This window comes from Myxocyprinus asiaticus, chromosome 19, assembly GCF_019703515.2.
Source record: "Myxocyprinus asiaticus isolate MX2 ecotype Aquarium Trade chromosome 19, UBuf_Myxa_2, whole genome shotgun sequence".
NCBI classification, from domain to species: Eukaryota; Metazoa; Chordata; class Actinopteri; order Cypriniformes; family Catostomidae; genus Myxocyprinus; species Myxocyprinus asiaticus.
In genome coordinates, this window is record NC_059362.1 from 43155042 (window position 1) to 43174740 (window position 19699).

Sequence of the window (19699 nt, forward strand, 5' to 3'; positions counted from 1 at the left end):
ATTATTAAAGAACTTCATATGGAGGCACAATGTATATTTTGTCTACAATTTAATTTCAAGTAATTTCAAGACCTTAGATCAAAAGGTCTTTAAGTTCCTGAGAAACATTCAGTCAAGTGTGTCCAAACTTTGGACTTGTACTGTACATGAGCGTTTCCTTCCTATTAGAGCAGATACTGTAAAAATGTTCAGCATCTGTTCTTGCACAGAAACACTGTAATCTCACAGATCACATCTGATGGATCTAATTAAAGAAATGATCTGAGATCAGTAATTTTCCTCTAAAATGGCTAACGAGACATCAAAACAAACTTACCATCATCAGAGACCTACTGGCGACAAAACACGGCACCTCCTCTCTCTTTCTCTCTCTCTGACTAACTCTACCTCCCTCTGTATCTGTCTGTCTCTCCTCCACACTTTCTGTCTCCCATCTAGTCATGTGATCACATCTTCAACAGCCACAGTTTCCTGTTCCTCTCATTGAGTTTGTTTAAAGGTGGCCTGTCTTCACGCTCCGAGCACTGCGTAGGGGGCCGCAAGGGTTGCAGGTTCAGTCACAGGTATAGTGATGCCTGACGGCTAATGATTAGAGAGCGTGACACTCTAGCGGGACTTTCCCTGCCATTAGTGAGCTGATGAAATGAGTAATGTGTGTTTCTGTCTGTGTGTACACTTCGTTTTGGGCTATAAAAAAATTGTTAATTCAAAAAAGGAAAATAATAAACTATTATTTATAATTATTTTATATATAATTGTTATATTTATATTATGGATAAATTATTCATAATTATTATAATATTGCTTTTACATTATAACAAATATTTTATATTATGTTAATAATATATATATATATATATATATATATATATATATATATATTATTTTATTAATATAATATAAAAATATTTTTATTATATAAAATACAATTAAAATAATAATCATGCAAATTATAAAATACATTTATAATAAATCTAAAAATATAATATAAAACATTAATTTTATAAGATTTATAAGTGTAAAATAAATATACATTTTACAGTTATACATTATAAAATTATTATATTTTATTATAATAATTATAATATAAAAATAGTTATGCATATATTATTTAGAATTATTTTACTTATATTATGTATTAATATTTTATACAGTATATAACTATTTCTCGTTTAAATTATATTTCTATTATTCATAAATTATTAATAATTACTATACTTTTATTTTAATATAATAACAAATATGTTATATTAATAAAATAAAATATATATTTTATAATTTTATTAATATAAAATATTTTTGATTAAATAAAAATAAAATAATAATAATGATATAATAATAATAAATATATCCAAAAAAAAATTAATTATAAAACCAATATTTAGGTTGTTATCCACTGATATTCTTCCCCTCCACTGCAGCTCTTAAATCTCATTCCCCATTCCACATTTTCAAACTAGCATGTTGCTTCAGATTACGACACATGAAAACCAAAGGCAGTGACGCCAAACCTGTTGTCAAACCCGTTTCTGAATTGTAATTTTGTGATTGTTAAAAGTGATTAAAAGTCATTTTAATTTCTAATATCGTGCAAGACTCAAAGACTATTTTAAGATTCTTCTATGGAATTTTAATAGAGTTTCTTTGTGCTATTTGGAGCTTGACAGCCTTGGTCACTATGAACTGTCCTTGTATGGTAAAGTGTAAAAATTTTCCTCTTGTGTTTCATGGAAAAATAACAGCATACAGGTTTAGTTTGGTTATTTACAGGTAAATAATGATGGAATTTCTATTTTTGGGTGAACTATCCCTTTAATTACACATAAAAAGCACACACACAGGGTTGGGGCTGGTATCTCATGCAGTGTTTGATCAGCTGTTGGTTTTGTGTTATGTATGTGTTGATGTTCGTTGTGTGGGCATCTGCAGTGTATGTTTGTGTGAACTCACTATTGGTGCTTTACGTTTCCGAGCGGGCCGTCCAACTCTTCGTGTCGGTGTGTCTTTTTCACTCTTTTCCTGTGTGACCTCACACACTTCCTGTTTCGCCTCTGGACTCTAAAACAAGGAAACACACATGTCAGAATTACAAGAAAACACACATACTCACTCTCTGTTTCTCTACCGTGAATATCTGTAAACTAATATGGCTGTGCTAGTATCAAGTTTATCCTAGGAGTAAACATTCTCTCTCTTTCCGTTTCAATGCACTGGTATTATTAAACAAAAAAATAGATTTTTACATTTTCTGAAGAAAATGTGAGTGGCCGTGTAAAAGTCACCACAATGATTCTAGGGTGTTGTGGGTGGTTGCCAGTTTGTTGCTTACTGGCCAAAGTCAAAAGAGTCCATCCCCAAGTCTTTATGATATTCTGGTCTCTATATATGGCTCGGTTCCCTCCTTCAGTGTAAGTCTAAGGGATTTATTTTTAACGTTTTTTGTTAACCTGAAAATCGTAAGTTTGATCACACCTTTCTTCAACAAAACACATGATTTGAGGTATAATTTTTGTCTTTAGTACAGTGTGAGATTAGTTATGCACTGAAGTGTAATACTTAAGGTAAGGGGTTTGTTCAAATGACTAACACTAAGTATGAGTAATAGTAATGCTTGCTTAAGTGAACACAACAAATTTAATAAATACATTTATTTTAAGGACTTTTCTTAATAATATTACTTATGCAGTGAGCACAGATTCACACACACACACACACACACACAATCCATCTAAACTCTCTCACTGGGAACCAGTCGAATGTTGGAGACAGTGGTTACTAAGGTGAAAGTACTGCTTAGCAACTGTCTCCAGGAGGTCATGATGCTGCTCTGCTGAATAAACCATGAGGTCATTTCCCTGGCAACAATCCTATCAGCCATGTGTCCACTGAGGTTTTTTATTTACTAGTCTTATCACACACACAGACAGACACCATGAGAGCAAACCACACACACGTGCAGATTTATGAACATGCGGGTCTCTATCTCATAAATTACTCTGGCTTAACCTTTGAAACTAGATGAAGTTAAATCAGTTCCCACAGGTCAAGAGTCACCAATGTGTGTGTAACCTACCTGTCTGGATGTTTATAGTCATTAAACATCAACCAAAAATTGAAAATGCGGTCATTATTTACCCTCATGTTGTTCCAGATGTTTCCAATGAACAAAACAGATAACATTTTAAAGATTGTGCTGCTTGTTTTCCCAATTACACTGAAAAGGAACTGAAGCTTTCAAGCTTCAAAAAGGATGCAATAGCATCATAAAAGTAATCCATATGAATCATGCTCTATATTTCAAGTCTTCCAAAGCCAGTGAGAAACAGACCAAAATATAAGTCACTATTCACTGAATATCCCGCCCTAGCTCTCAGTTCATGAAAGCAATGTCAGATTTGTGACAAATCGTTCTTTTGAGTCTGATGTTCTCAATGAATCAGTTGATTCGTTTCACAAAACTAATCCGGCTGGTTCCTCGAGTTCACTATGGCTTGTGAAAAAGTTTTAATCCATACCAGCTCTTCACAAGAGCAAAATCTAGCTGATGACATATTTTATATCACAGCATAACTAGAAAAATGTATGTTTTACTAAAGAAAATTCCATGACTTTTTACATTTGGAAAATTTGAAACCTTTGACTACTGTGTACTTAAGCATTTAATACAATATACTTATTATGTGCATACGTGTTGCTGCATTGTACTTCTATTTAAAGTACCTGCATTTAATTACATCTGTAGTTACACTGTTAACCTTACCCCCCAACCCGTACCTCAACCTCAGTAGCAAATGTAAATTTGAGAATTTTGCAGAACAATATGTAGTTACACAATGAATAAATTGTTTTGTATATATTTTAATGTTAGTTCATAGTAGTTAAAGACACCTAATGTAAACCGGGACCTAAAATGTTATTCATTTCTAAAACACAAAATTATACACTGGCAGCCAAAAGTTTGGAATAATGTACAGATTTTGCTCTTATGGAAAGAAATTGGTACTTTTAGACAGCAAAGTTGCATTCAACTGATCACAATGTATAGTCAGGACATTACTAATGTGAGAAATTACTATTACAATTTGAAAAAAAAATTCAGAACTTCTTAAACTACTTCACAGAGTTCTCATCAAAAAATCCTCCACATGCAGCAATGACAGCTTTGCAGATCCTTGTTATTCTAGCTGTCAGTTTGTCCAGATACTCAGGTGACATTTCACCCCACACTTCCTGTAGCACTTGCCGTAGATGTGACTGTCTTGTTGGGCACTTCTCACACACCTTACAGTCTAGCTGATCCCACAAAAGCTCAGTGGGGTTAAGATCCATAACACTCTTTTCCAAATATCTGTTGTCCAATGTCTGTGTTTCTGTGCCCACTCTAACCTTTTCTTTTTGTTTTTCTGTTTCAAAAGTGGCTTTTTCTTTGCAATTCTCCCCATAAGGCCTGCACCCCTGAGTCTTCTCTTTACTGTTGTACATGAAACTGGTGTTGAGCGGGTAGAATTCAATGAAGCTGTCAGCTGAGGACATGTGAGGCGTCTATTTCTCAAACTAGAGACTCTGATGTACTTATCCTCTTGTTTAGTTGTACATCTGGTCTTCCACATCTCTTTCTGTCCTTGTTAGAGCCAGTTGTTCTTTTGTCTTTGAAGACTGTAGTGTACACCTCTGTATGTAATCTTCAGTTTTTTGTCAATTTCAAGCATTGTATAGCCTTCATTCCTCAAAACAATGATTGACTGACGAGTTTCTAGATAAAGCTGCTTCTTTTTTGCCATTTTTGACCTAATATTGACTTTAAGACATGCCAGTCTATTACATACTGTGGCAACTCAAACACAAAGACAATGTTAAGCTTCATTTAATGAACCAAATAGCTTTCAGCTGTGTTTGATATAATGGCAAGTGATTTTCTAGTACCAAATTAGCAGTTTAGCACGATTACTCAAGGATAAGGTGTTGGAGTGATGGCTGCTGTCTAGATTCGATCAGACTTTTTTCAAATAGTGATGGTGCTGTTTTTTTACATCAGTAATGTCCTGACTATACTTTGTGATCAGTTGAATGCCACTTTGGTGAAAATACCAATTTCCTTCCGAAATAGCAAAATCCATACATTATTCCAAACTTTTGGCTGCCAGTGTATGTATTCAGGTTTTCCACAACTATGGGAACCCTGATTACACAAGTCTACTCAAAGACATTTTCATTTGAAAATGCATACATTTCTCTACGTTTATGCTTCTCATCCACACTGAAACAGCGTTTTCCTCCACTAAAAATTTTGACTTTTGAAAACACTCTCCATAACTGCATACTTTGGTAAACAATGACGTTGGGAAAACAGATTATGTTATAAGGGAAATTATGACTGGAATGTCGGTTAGCCATATGGCACATATGAACATCTAAGTGCACATAAATCTTCACTTTTGTAAAAAACAATTGGGTAAAGAAGAATTGCTTAAATTTAAGATGCTCCAAGTTCACCAGAGGTAACACTAATCACCCTAATGGTGACTTCACACAAATCACAGCTATCAACCAGCTGCAACAAAACAACAGTCATAAGAATTAAAAGGATATCATTTCTTTTTAATAACAATTATTATATTTCTCCATAAGTTCCTTAAGTCTTGACCAAACATACAGAATAGAAGTGCAAGGGCTCATGGGTATTCTACACAGCCGCAATTCTGTAATTGATCATTTTGAGTTTGTAGTACTCGAAGCCAAAGTTTAAAGAACAAATATATTTGAATTACAATCCCAAATGTGACATTTCAAGGACTGCTTAATTAGGACCACTTGATTGTTTATATGACAACGTTTAGACAGAACGATAACATAATTAAAACTAGTAAGAATAGTAAAAAAAAGTTAACAATTTTTTATTTCAGATAACTATTAGTATTTGCAGTGTAGTACAGTCTTATTTTTGATGTGACATCACATTATAACTTTGTGTTATTAACTATGGGATGATTTCGAAAAGTCTTTCATGATAATATAGAAGAAAAGGGGTAGTAAATTCTGTACTACAGGTTTGTGGGTTAGTTGTAAGAGTAGCAAACACATGACTCCGAATACTACACATCAAAAATAGCAGCGTTGTGAAAGAGTATAGTAGGAAATTACATCAGATCATTGAGACAGGTTTTGTCTGGTTTTGTCATCTTCAGATTATTTCTGTCGTCAGCGGGTTATTTTGGGCCACTGCTGTTGCTAAGCAACCAGACAGGGGCCGAGAACAAGAGGAAGTTCCCTGGTGAAATGAATCTATTGGGTCCAGCACCTCTCTTTCTCTCTCTCTGTTTTTCCTTCCATGTACTCTACCCTCCATCTAGAATACTACACACACACATACACAGCTGAAATGACTAAAAATCCACCTGCACACAAAAGACAACTGACCCAAAAGCTTCAATATATTATACTGAAACTCATACATTTTTAGTGATGTTTCAATGATGACTCAAACTCTGACCGGAGTCCAAAATCATCACGCTTCAGCATAGGGGTGTCAAAAGCACCAGTACTTCGGAACCAAGTCGATACTAAAATAAAAAAAATGTCACGATCAGAGACTGAAAACGTTTCAAGTAACGAAAACAAACAACATTTTTTGGAAAATGAAGTCACTTCCATTTGTTTGAGTGAAAACTCTTTTTGGTAGAACATGATAAGAATGTGCTTTGATTCTGAAGGAAACTGCTGCATCACACATTTCTTTGCCTTAATGCATGTTGTGGATGTCGCATTCTGTGACATGCTGAAGACCTTTTAGACAACTATCTATAATAACTATGCATACGTGCACGATTAATCCAGATGCTAGGAAAAATAGAGGTAAAAAGTACATTTCTCAGTTGTTTTCAAGTCTTCACTGAATTGTTGTTAGATATGATGCAATGATACAGATTTAATACTGCTGGGTTTGACTGAGAAGCAGATCTGTAATTAAAACAAAAAAATTTGATTATTAAATAATTATTAGATGTTTAAAATAAAATAATTCCACATAAGATGATGTTTAGTCCAAACAAGCCCAAGCAGTGTGTGCCTGCATGCAGGAGAGAGATATAGTGTATTTATTTATTTTAGATGGCCAGATGTACAGTATTTTAGAAATGTTGCTGATATATTTAATATTAGAAATGCATTTACTGAAAAGACGTTATTTTATATAAGCTACTGTATACTTTGCTTGTTATGATTTCTATGCTGATGATCCCCCCGAATTAGGAAAAAAAATTAATTGCTTATTATCATTATTTTGGGTGAGGCAGGTCCCTTATTTTGAGCATGTTTTTCAGAAAAGGTCGCTTTTTTTTTCTTTAAAGATTTGGCAACACTGCAACTGGTACATCACCCACCCTTAGCACAAAGTCACTTAAAAAAACAAAACATTATTAAACGTTTTTAATTTCGTTATAACCGGTTACCAATTGGAAAGGAGGCAGTGGAACGTTGAAACCAGAATGAAAGAAATACAGTTCCAGCTCAGAACAAATCAAAATGAAACGTATTTTGATTTTAGTCCCTGGTCACAATACTGGTGTTTCTGTGCCGGGTGTACAGAGCACTGACTCAATTCGATGCCCACACTGTCTGACTGACACAAGACTGCTTTCAAATGCTCACATACGAATTTGACATATTTGGGGGGGGGAAATAAATGCACAATTTATATAATTAAAATCATGATGGGTCCTAGTGTGACTATTAAACCACAAAAGAATGTGATTTAATTAAATAAATACATTGTCTGCAATACTATACAGTATTTTGTTGCAAGCTGAATCTGGCTTTTATTTTGACATGTATGCTTTAAAGTTTATGTGTGTTTTGGACGGTAGCTTCACACCTTCGTTCCGGATTAGCAGTTGTTTAAATGGCCCAGTTTGATTAGTAAAGTTCAAAACGCCGCGATTTGATTATATAAACATAATCTGCAGGCACTACGTGCTCCATGGTGTATAAGCGCTATATTCTGACATCTATTACAACATGCACAGTGCATGTGATGCTTTTAATGCAGTGATTTTAGCATATGTGCGGCTTCATGCATTGACTTAGAAGCGTGCAGCACATGCAGAAATGTGATATTCAATAAACTGTATATTCACAATAATAATGATTGTAATAATAATGTTTAAGCAATATCTCACAAGCAAGATTGCTGTTGTGATTAAATGTTTTTATCTATGTTTTCATTTATACTGTGATGCTCTGTGGTGCAGCACTTTATCTGACAAAAAAAAAAAAAGACCAACGTTGTGATTCAGATTATGCAGTGAAGATCTTCACAGAAGCACTTTATTTGATAATATATATATATATATATATATATATATATTTCAAATTCTATTTGTTCTATTTTTTCAGTTTTATGAGTTAATTTAATTAGACATCATTTTGATGTTGAAGTTGAATTAAACTTCAAAAAAAATTAAAATGGATATCTTAAGATTTGGGGAAAAAATAAAACATGCTCTACTTGGGGGGAAAAAAAAAACCTAAAGCAATATTTACCTTATTGAAAAATTAAATAGATATTTAACTTTTTAAATAGGCTAAAATAAAAGTGTTTTCAATAGAACATTTAACATTTTTGCTGTGGTATCAAAATTGGCATCGAGAATCATGACATTTTACTGGCATTGGTATCGACTACTGAAATGTTGGTATCGTGACAACACAACATCAGCACCTTCCCATTTGTTCTATCATGAAAGTAAAGCCTAATCTTAATCCAACTGAGCTGCAGGCCAAATGAGTGCACACAACCTGGGACAATTATTCGGGGTGTTTGCAATATCACTTTTACTATTGCTATTGCTCATTCTTAGGGTTAGAGATTTAAAAAAACAAAAAAAAACACTTAACACGATGTATTAAACTTTGGGATTGAAGTTGTCTTGCACAATTGAGTCTCAAGAACACATTATGGGACGTTGGTGCACTCCTGTGTGCTAAACGCGAGCAGAAGTTAAGAATGGATCTCGATTTTCTGATCGCTGCCATAAATACTATATCAAGCAATAAATAACTACAGAAAGGTTCACAGGGGCCGTCAGAATGAGCAATGCAATAAAACAGCCACAATTAACACACCTTTTGCCCTGTTCACAATCGATTACCAAAACTCTAGTAACTGATTTACCTGTTTAAGAGACCGCACTAGTGCAAAGTCACTGAAAACCAATAAAAACAGAAGAGTTAACCAGTTCATTCCCCCAAACAAACCATGACAAAAAAGCTTCATGCCATACACATTAACAGAGAATGTAAATAGTTAATAGCTCAAAAGTTCATCAGTCTGTTCTTTTATGGTTTCACTTTTGACTTCATCTCAATGTAAACTGCATCTTCCTGCAAAACACTGCAAACTCTCAATTTGACATGAGAATATACATATTGCACAGCACAGCAGATTACATAGTAGATTGAAATCCTTATAACTAATATGTGAACAGCCGTTAAACTGTATGAGCACTTGAGCTTGACTGTTGAGCACAAAACGATAAGTCACGTTGAGTTACTATAGCTTTCCCACACACACTCGCAGTAGTAACCTCAATGACACTGCAGTGGTACTCTTGAGATTCTGAGGTCAGTGGGACTGTAAAATCTTTCTAGCTCTCTGCTGATTTCCCAGGTTAATGTTCATTAGTGCTTTTAATGGTTAGACCATTTATTTCAAAGATGGGCCATTTCAGTTAAGGAGAACAAGCGATGCTGTTGCGGTGCCCTACAAGGGACTTTGCAGACTATGGCTTCTTCGACTATAAGATTTAGCGCATCACAAAAATTGGGTAAGACATAGTGCTGCACTAGCAGGAGTGTTTTTGTCGCTTTTACACCGTGTAGACCAACACTGCGTCCGAATATCCATACTTCCCTACAACTGTATAAAGTATGCCAAAAACAATATGCCACACAAGTAGTATGTCCGAATCCTCAATGAGAAATAACCGGATAACCTACTATATCAGGCGAAACTGTATGTCCAGAATCTATTCATTCTACTCACATGCATACCTTAAAGTTGAACTCCTGAAGACATGAATTGTAATTTTGCAATATATGTAGGAAATCACGAGCCCTCACATTAAAATGAAGACTCCAGTCATATCAGTAACCTTATAAAAGGTGTTTGATTCTACACAGAGAGGGTCTGCGTATGGGGGCTGCCATGTTAGAATCATATGACCAGCCGAATACTACTCGCTTAATCTCAGCAACCGTCCTGTTATTTGACACTTTCATTAATTGATTAAAGTAATCATGGCTGACTGTGAATACTACATTTCTACAATGGCATCTGAAACTGAAAACTATTGATTTTAAATGATGCTGCATCCAAGCCACTAGGTGTCAGTGTAAGTCCAAGATGACACAAAGACAAAAGTTATTGAGTGCACCTTTAAGAAAGTACAATTTTAGGGTTGTCGATTTAACATGCTAATTCGGTGCGATTAATTATATACAAAATAACACTTAAAAAAATTAACACAATTAATCTTGCTCCCGTACTATAAAATGGAATATTCCTACCACTGGAGCAATTCAAGCTTGAAGTACCCCTTGTTTTCAGCAGGGGGCAGTAAGCGAAACTCCAGTTGTATAAGCAATGCGCAGCTGTACAGAGAACAAACCAAACTCAGGCTTGCTTGACACTAGTGACAGCACAAGATGAGAACGCATTCTTGCATTCAAACATGTTTTTGTGTTTTTCTAAGTTTCAGACTAAGTTTAACTTGACAAAGCAACCTAAAACCGCTGTTTATGACACCACACTACCAAAGTGAGATACTCCAAAAGCATCCATCAGACATGTGTAAAAAAAAAACCGCATCTTTAGAAAAGCCCTTGTAATAAATCTATTTCGGACAGATTGTTGAATTCAATTGTAAAATGGAATACTGTGGAGCGTAGGCCAATAATTAAGGCTTGTGTTCAATAATATGGAAGTAAACAATATATTTCCTTCTAAAGCCACTTTTTGCATCATCTTATCAATGCAATAAAAAGTTTTAACTTTGTTTCTAACAGAGACCGGAAACATAACACACTCCAGCGGCACTTAAAATCATCATGGCACCGCCCAGTTTTTGGTCCCGAAAAACGTGGATATAAGTGTCAAGTTCGTGCCGTGACGCTCTAGAAAAATATGCTGACTTTTATCTAATGTATTCAATACGTCATTCATGTAATATAATATAAGAGTAAATATTTTGTCATGGAAACAAAATTGTGTTGTCTGTTATGAATAAAAAGTATGTTTTTCTCTAGTTCGCATCCAAGTATATTCTGCCGTCGTTTAGCAAACGAACATAAACGCTCCGTTATAAATCAAACTAATGACGAACTGAATTGTCACTCTTACCGTTCCTTTCGCTGCTGCGTCACAGTCCAGATCGAGAGGCATGATCAAATAAAAACACACTACAGTCTTGACTGATGCATTTAAAATCAACACAAATAAAATAAATGTCAATAAAATGTTGAGGGACTTGTGTGGCGATGAAACTGATCCACCTTAAGACCTTCAAATCCTTCTTCTCCCTGCGGAACCAAACACAACAATCAATCTTTTAATTTATGCTCTTCAATATGCCACTGTTATACACTTAGTGCATGATTGTAGGAAATTGTATAATTTTTTCTGGTTTTTATTTTAATGAAACCCGACACATCTCACAAAAGCACAACTGGAAATAAGTTGCTACATTTCTCCTCATTATCTCATGTGTCTAATTAAACAAATATGGCAATAATGTCTCATGATATCACGACAGTCAGTAAAAAAAGACATGATTTGTGTCCAGCAGAGCACAAACAGCAGTAATAGTTTAATATGGAAGTCTGTAACATGGCGGGCGTTTGAATCTCTGCGAGCTTCTCTTTTTTGCGCTTTCACATGGAAAGCAGTTTTGACTTTTTTTGTGTTACACTTTTTATAAGAGATACTGTAGACTGAGCGATACTAAAGAGGTGGTTAGTGGTTCTTGATCTCAATGGGGCACGTGGTAATTTGTGCGTGGATCGCGGAGAGTAACATGAGCCTCCACATGCTGTGAGTCTCCGCGGTGTCATGCACATCGAGCCACGTGATAAGATGCCCAGATTGACGGTCTCAGAAGCGGAGGCAACTGAGACTTGTCCCCCGTCACCCGGATTGAGGTGAGTAACCGCGCCACCACGAGGACCTACTAAGTTTTGGGAATTGAGCATTCCAAATTGGGAGAAATGGGGATAATATTTTTTTTTTTTTTTTAAAGCCTACATTTCTAAAAATGTAAAGGTTATGATGTGAATTAAGTTTATGATTTCTCGTAACTTTGGTTGATTTGATGAATTTGACACACATTTAACTGATTTAAATACATGATGTACAATAAATAAATATGAGAAAACAAAAAATATAGCCTTTTCATCACTATTGTAGAGACTATGGAGTTTTAAGGACAGAGAATGACCTTAAATGCCCAGAGAATCAGTGTAATAACTGAAGTAGTAAGAAATAAATGTGAAAAATCACGAATATGAAGACACAATCAGAACAGGACTTGCTGTGGGTGACTATCGTCTCTGGTTACACATGTAACCTTGGTTTCCTGAAATGAAGGGAACGAGACATTGCTGTAAGCACTAAGAGGAGTCCTTCTTAGACGACCTTGTTGAAACCCTTATTCAATCACGGCAATCCTCTGATTGGCAATGGTGTCTGAGCCCCGCCCCTTCAGGCACACAGTTGGCATATATAACCAGGCGCTCAGTCACCATTTCTTCATAGTTTTCTGACTGAGGGACAAGAGTGAGTCACTCGGATTATGAAACTCTGAAGTAGTAATGAGGCCAGCTTTCGCAATATGCATTTGCTTGAGTAATACACACAGAAGCAACATTTTGAACAATGTCTTATTCCCAATGAACAGTATTGGGGAAGAGGAGAGAAACATTGTGTGCCTCGAATCGAGCCTTCTTTGGCTCTGGGCTCCTCTTTACGGGTCTGGGCATGTCAGGAACGTTTCTGCTGCCCGGACGGGGCGGGTGCTTATGTTTGGACCCCGGTTTGCGTAGCTTCACTGACAGCTCAGTAGTAGCTTTCGGCTGCGCTGGGGCAGCGAGAGATGGATTCTTTGCCGGGCGCTGACTGGAATTAGATCGGGAGTGTGCCGGGAATGGGGAAGAGGTACTTCTCTTTAGCAGAAAGTGTTTCATCACTTGAGACTGCTTTTGCGCTGCGATGAAGCACTCTGAAAAGCCTTCCACGGCATTGCCAAAGAGACTGACAGGCGACACGGAGGTGTCGAGGAGGGCGGCTTTCTCTGCATTATGCATCTTCTTGAGAGTTAGCCGAATATGCCGATCCAGAACCACCAGGTTGCTCATCGCTTTGCTGATGGCCTGAGCGGTAGCTTTCGTGGCTCGCAGTGCCAAATCTGTAGCGTTGCGGAGCTCTTTGAACAGTTCTGGATCGGAGCCTTGCTCATTCATTTGTTTAAGGAGCTTAGCTTGAAAAACCTGGAGCACCGACAAGCTGTGTAACGCTGAACCAGCTTGGCTCACTGCTGTATAAGCTCTTCCAGCCAGTGCGGACGCAGTCAGCATGGCTTGGAGTGGTGGGCAGGGCGGAATTTCCATCCCATGGCAGTATTATGGCAGAGATGAGCTGCGACCGGCTGTTCCACCAGGGAAGCTTTGAGTAGCCTTTTTCATCGGCATGATCCACTTTAGTGAGGACGGAAGCACCTCCGACCTGAATGTATGAAGAGTAAGGCGCATACCAGGTCTTTTTGAGCTCCACATGGACCACAGGGAAGGATGGTGCATTCCTCCGGACCGCGGTCTGTTGACGACAGCCAGTTTGCAAAAAACATCCATACAGGCAAGATTTTCTGGCTCTTCTGGAGGGGACCACTCAAGACAGAGCTCTTCAACTGCTCTCGTGAGAATGCGAAGAAGCTCCTAGTCCCTGGCATGTGCACGTTCTTCACCTTCGCTGAGGGAAGAGGCGGCAACATCCTCAGTGAACCACTCGCCTGAAGCTGCGAGTGACACAGCATCATCCCCATTGTCAGAGCCGCCAAACGTAACGAGGCCGTGGGCTCCAATAGAGGGCCGGAACTCATCACGTGCATATTGCACAGGCATTAGATCAGAGGTTCTGGGGGCTTGCAGGGTTTGCACCAGCACGAGATCCTCCTCTAATTCTCACTGCCCTGCCCTGCCTCCTCATGTGGTCCCTTGGAAATTAACACAGAAGAGGCAGGTGGGAGGGCATGAGAGGATGGGTCTTCCCTCAGAACGAGGTCGATCCTAGAGTGCAACGTCCGGAGATTTATGCCCTCACAGTGAGGGCAGTCTGTCTCCATGAGAGTTGATTGTGTGTGGGTGCAGCCGGTGCACCCACCACTCTCGTGCTCATCATGCGGCAGGATGTGCCATTCACATAGGAAACACTTGCGGAATGACATCTTTAAATATGCGTATCACGCAAGCAGCTTAATATTGTATATATAAAAAGAATACAGTAACTCCAGCCGGAGCGCTATGGAAAGCAGGTAGGAGTTTTGCTGAAGCGCCATGTTGATCAACAACGAGCGTCTGAAGCGAAGAACCCATTCACCGAGAGCATCTTCGACAGCGATGTGGAGAACTCTTCAAAGCCTTTCGGTGCTGGCGCTGAGCACAGGCAACAAGTTGTCCTGTTCCCATCTTGCTAAGAAGTTCCGTCCGCTGTAAATGTATATCGACGGCGAAGCAGAAAGGGTTCCAAGATGAAGATGAAGTCTTGCAGGAAGAAAATTCTGAAGAAATGATGACTAATGCCGAGTTTACGCTACACGATTTTAGGCCCGATTTTCACTCGCCGACAGTTTTGTGGAGATCGCCGACAAAAGCCCGAAATCATAGGCAAATCAGAGCTCGCTCCCGTGAGTGACGAACGCAATGTATGAATTATCAAAGACATGATCTGAGAGAAGCGCCGACGCGTCGCCGATGTCAGCGAGATATCTATACAACTGCAGCGTTGACCTACAGCTAATGAGGGAGCAAGAAACGGGGCACAGGAAGTTTCAGTGGGAGGACTCCTGATGTACCTGCAACAGAACATCAACTAGCATGGCTGCGGTATCAAGAAAGTCTCATTGGACCGAAGAAATGGAGGAAACATTGGTGGAACATTGGCAGGAGCACCAGTGCCTATTTGATGTTTCATCTGAACTGTACCACAACCGGGTGGAGAAAGAGAAGAGTTGGAGAGAAATTGCCAATTCTCTTGGACAGTCAGGTAAGCAAATAGTAGGAGGTACTTTTTCATATTGTAACCAATAAAATCTATGATGCCTTTAGGCGATTAAAAACATACACATCATATCCTGAAATGCATAACATATGATCATGCATTTGTTTTCGTATCTCGTATCACTTTTCGCGTGTACTCTGTTGTGAAATGTAATTTGGAGTCCAGGCAGAGTCGTCGGGGATTCGTCAATAGTGAAATGTTTTGTAATGTGTTCACCCGTCGCCGATTCCTCGTGTAATTTGAAAACCCTACGACTTCCATGACAAGACAGACAGTTGTGTAATATGAACGGTACCACAATCTGACGTCTTTCAAAGTCGTGTAGTGTGTAGGAGGCATTAGCAGCCACTTGTACAGGCCAACTGCACGCCTGAAGGGGCGGGGCTCAGACACCACTGCCAATCAGAGTGTGACTGAATAAGGGTTTCAACAAGGTCGTCTAAGGACACCCCATAGTGCTTACAGCAAAGTTTAGTGAACTGAATCTAAAGGGAACCAAACAACCAGTAGAGAAACTAAAGAAACCTGAGACAGGTGGCTGTCTGTGTGTGATTTCATGACCCACTAAATGAACGAATTTGTTTAGAGTGGGCAGACTTTCATGAGAAACCACAATTAACCCCTAAAACACACATATCATTATAGTTAATGATCCAAAAACACAGTGATACACTGCAGACTGTAGCAGAATTTAGTGATGACAAGCCTAATATACCAATATAGGTCAGATAAGACATTTTCAGTTAATATTTTAATATTTAACACCCCAAAAGGGTGCACCACAAACAGACCTACACTACAAACCAAATACCCTCCAATAAAACATATTTAACTAGACACAGACAATAAATTCATGACATTTAATGACAAAAGAGGCCGCACATAATTTACAATCAAGATCAAATAGAAAACTGTCGCCTTCTGACTGAATAAAAACAGAAACCATTCTATTTTTTATTATTATTATTTTTTATTTTTTATTAATTTCCTACTTAAAACGAACATATTGACAGATGCTGTGCTAAAGTTAAATCTTTCACCAACATAGCATTAAATCCTGATGGACATAATGTCCAAAGCCGGCTGATAGGGCACCGGGTTCAGCTCGATCAATTCACGCACACATTCATTTCACTAATGCGAATATAACTGATTTAACATGTCACATGAACTCAACCATGAGTACAGAACAAAAACTTGTTTAAAAACGCACATCTGCGAAGATCCGAATACATCATCCTCTTCATTAGCTAATGTCACGCATATGACAGACAGAAGCTCGGTGTGTATATTCGTGTATATTTGTGTCATTTACCCGTTTCGCCATGCAGCCCCGGGCCTGAACCCTCCGGTGGTCGCGCACTGCCCGTCTTCCCTCCGTGTCTCTCCCCGTCCTGACCCTTCCCGGCACCGGCCTGCTCCGCTCAGTCGTCTCGGTCAGACGCCGCAGAGGCCCGTCAGCACGAAGTAGTTTGCGGGGTCCTAAAGCCCGTTTCGTGTAGGGTTGCAGTGACGTCACAGTTCCAAACATACTAACCACTAACAGATCGATAAAATGCAACATAGCAGATTTCAAATCAATTTTATGACCTTGTTTTACTGTCATATTAAGCATTTTTCTAATTAATTTTTTATAAACACTTCAGAACCAAACTAAAAATGTTTGGTTCCCAGAACATTAATTTAAAGGGATAGTTCACCCAAAAATTTAACTCATCTCATCTTTAACTCATCCTCTTGCCATCCAGATATGTAAGACTTTTTTTTTAACTTCTGCTGAACACAAACGAAGATTTTTGGAAAATCTCAGCTCTGTAGGTCCATACAATTAAAGTGAATGGTGACTAGAATTTTGATTTATAAAGGCAGCATAAATGTAATCCATACGACTCCAGTGGTAATATCCATATCGTCAGAAGCGATATGATAGATGTGGGTGACAAACAGATCAATATTTAAGTCCTTTTTACAATAAGGGCGTTTTCCAAACTGCCTTTTAGCCCCCTTGAGTGGCCCTTCGGAAGGGGACGCTACTCGAATGGTCGCTCCAAATAAAATTCATTAAATTTTCCCACAAAGGGCCCTTTCACAAGACTTTTAATAAAGGCTACATTCAAACTGTAATGCCATGCTCCCTTCAGAGTGCCCACATAAAGAGCTCTGTCCTTCGCAGTGAGTAGAGCACAGGGATGATCACTTTCAACTGGAATTTGTCCTAAAACTCCACTTTCACTAACACATTCTTCTTGTTTTCTTTTTAGCGATTCACATTCTTCATGCATATCGCCACCTACTGGGAATGGAGGAGAATTGATAGTAAAACAGGACTTAAATATTGAACTGTTTCTCACCCACACCTATCATATCGCTTCAGAAGACATAGTTTAAACCACTGAAGTCTTCTGGATTACTTTTATGCTGCCTTTATGTGCTTTTTGGACCTTCAAAGTTCTGGCCATCATTCACTTGCATTGTTTGCACCAACAGAGCTGAGATATTCTTCTAAAAATCATCATTTGTGTTCAACAGAAGAAAGTCATCTGAGATGGCATGAGGGTGAGTAAATGATGAGAGAAGTTTTATTTTTGGGTGAACTATTCCTTTAATAAACAATTATAACAAAACAGAAGAGAACGTTCCTAGAATGTTAGTAGTTGGTTCCCCCCAAAAAATAACCAAACGGGAACCATACGCTGATGTTAGAGGAACATTCTGTTTGCTGGTAACTTGATTTTAATAAAAATAATATGCAAAAATCTGTTTAAAAGTTAATGAAGTACATACACCAAACAAAAGCTTTTAAGAAGTTTAGCACAACTTGGTGAGATATTTTGTTAAAATAATTTGACAACACAGCCTATTTTACAAAGGAAATCTTTTTACAGTTTCTCTTATCATCAAATAAATGGTCATTAAAACAGTCTTTGCACAGTGTTGATGACTTTCTCATTCAGTGGCCATATTACGGACATATCTAAGCCCTATAACCCTTTCGTATTTGTTTAGTGACCATGCCGATTTCAATTAAACACTTAGAACTTGTCAGATAGTATCAGACTGATATTAAGAAGGTTCTGTAAGGTTCTGTGTTTTAGACAGGTGAATGCGAGTTCTAAAACTGACAGAAATTCAGATTTCAATTAATAGTTTGTAGTTTCAACATTCACAGTGTCCCCACTAACAAAAAGTCCCATGCATATTTGTTTTAAACATGTAGCCTATATGATACAGTAGTAGCCCATCATGGTATTGCTGGAAGTACCTTGGAAGATCATGTAACGGTAATCATTTAGTACCATTGTATATCTCAAAATAACATGGAATTACCATCTGTTACCATTACTTCACCATGGGACCACCAAAGTATTTTTTTGTAATGAGTATGACCTCTGCAAAGGGCCCAACCCTGATTTTAATACCTGTAAAATAGCAAGACATACAAAACAGTGAGACCGGAGACAAATGGTGTCTTTGAGTGAATTTGCCCCGGTCTTTTTGTGTTCAAAAACACAGCTTTCCCCCAGCGTGCACGTCTGTTCATGTAGATCTCATTAAAATTTACTCCACGTCACGCCTTTTTGTGCTGGCACTGTGCCGAGACTGGCTGTCTTCCCATGTTTCTCATACACAGTCATTCACATTTACATTTGGCTCCGTTCAACGACAGAAACATTCACCTGTGTGACTAATCACTAAAGAAAGAGGTTAAAGACCCCATGAAATAAAAACTTTGTGCCCTTTAAGTCATGACTATAAGCTGCCATCAATTTGATGGAGTACTCCTAAAAGTTGACAAAACTTAACTTTTAGCATATACGTATATGCTGCATCCGAAAGCAAAGGCAGCTGCCTTGATGCCTCACTGCCCAATCAATCACAAGAAGCATTTTGTGTATAAAGACACCTCCTAAGGACACTAGTTTGTGTGAAATGCGCTTCAGAAATAATCAAGCAAATATTTAGTAACTACAGTTCTTCTCGGCAGAAATGAGTCATAATTTGGAAAAAGAAAAAGGGGACATTTAATGCCAAAGTATACTTCAGTTTTCCGCGCGGTACTATGCCTCCCGCACTGTGGGCGTGATGCAGATTTCGTCATCAGCACAGTACGCACAGACTGTCCGGGTCAGTGTTGCTATGTCCACTTATCATAAGTAACTTTGGGGTTGTATTTTCATGAAGTTGCTTATAAATATGGGCAGTAGCAGGACCAGCGGGTTGCGAGTTTTTGGGCTTATTTCTAGAATACCGTGAAATTTTTTGGGCTTGCTGGTGCATCGCTCCCAGAGCACAATAAATTATGGCCCACTACCAATCGCAGCTGGGATATATTTAAATATTAAGTATTTATTGAAAATACATTATTTTACTGTATAC

General features: G+C 37.9%; 1 protein-coding gene across 4 annotated transcripts in view; it reads right to left on the minus strand.

Annotated features, from left to right (window-relative positions):
* LOC127409611 (DNA (cytosine-5)-methyltransferase 3A-like) overlaps nucleotides 1-16771 on the minus strand; it is a 70199-nt gene extending 53428 nt beyond the window's left edge. For 3 of the 4 annotated variants that reach the window (XM_051644294.1, XM_051644293.1, XM_051644292.1), the window contains exons 1-3: nucleotides 16638-16771; nucleotides 11396-11574; nucleotides 1951-2058 (exon numbers count right to left, since the gene is read on the minus strand). In XM_051644294.1, coding sequence (XP_051500254.1) covers nucleotides 1951-2058; nucleotides 11396-11437 — 150 coding nt within the window. In that variant the 5' untranslated portion in view covers nucleotides 11438-11574; nucleotides 16638-16771. Of the gene's footprint in view, nucleotides 1-316; nucleotides 407-1950; nucleotides 2059-11395; nucleotides 11575-16637 lie in introns of those variants that run through there. The other variant, XM_051644295.1, reaches the window with a different exon arrangement.
* Between the last annotated feature and the right edge of the window lie 2928 nt (nucleotides 16772-19699).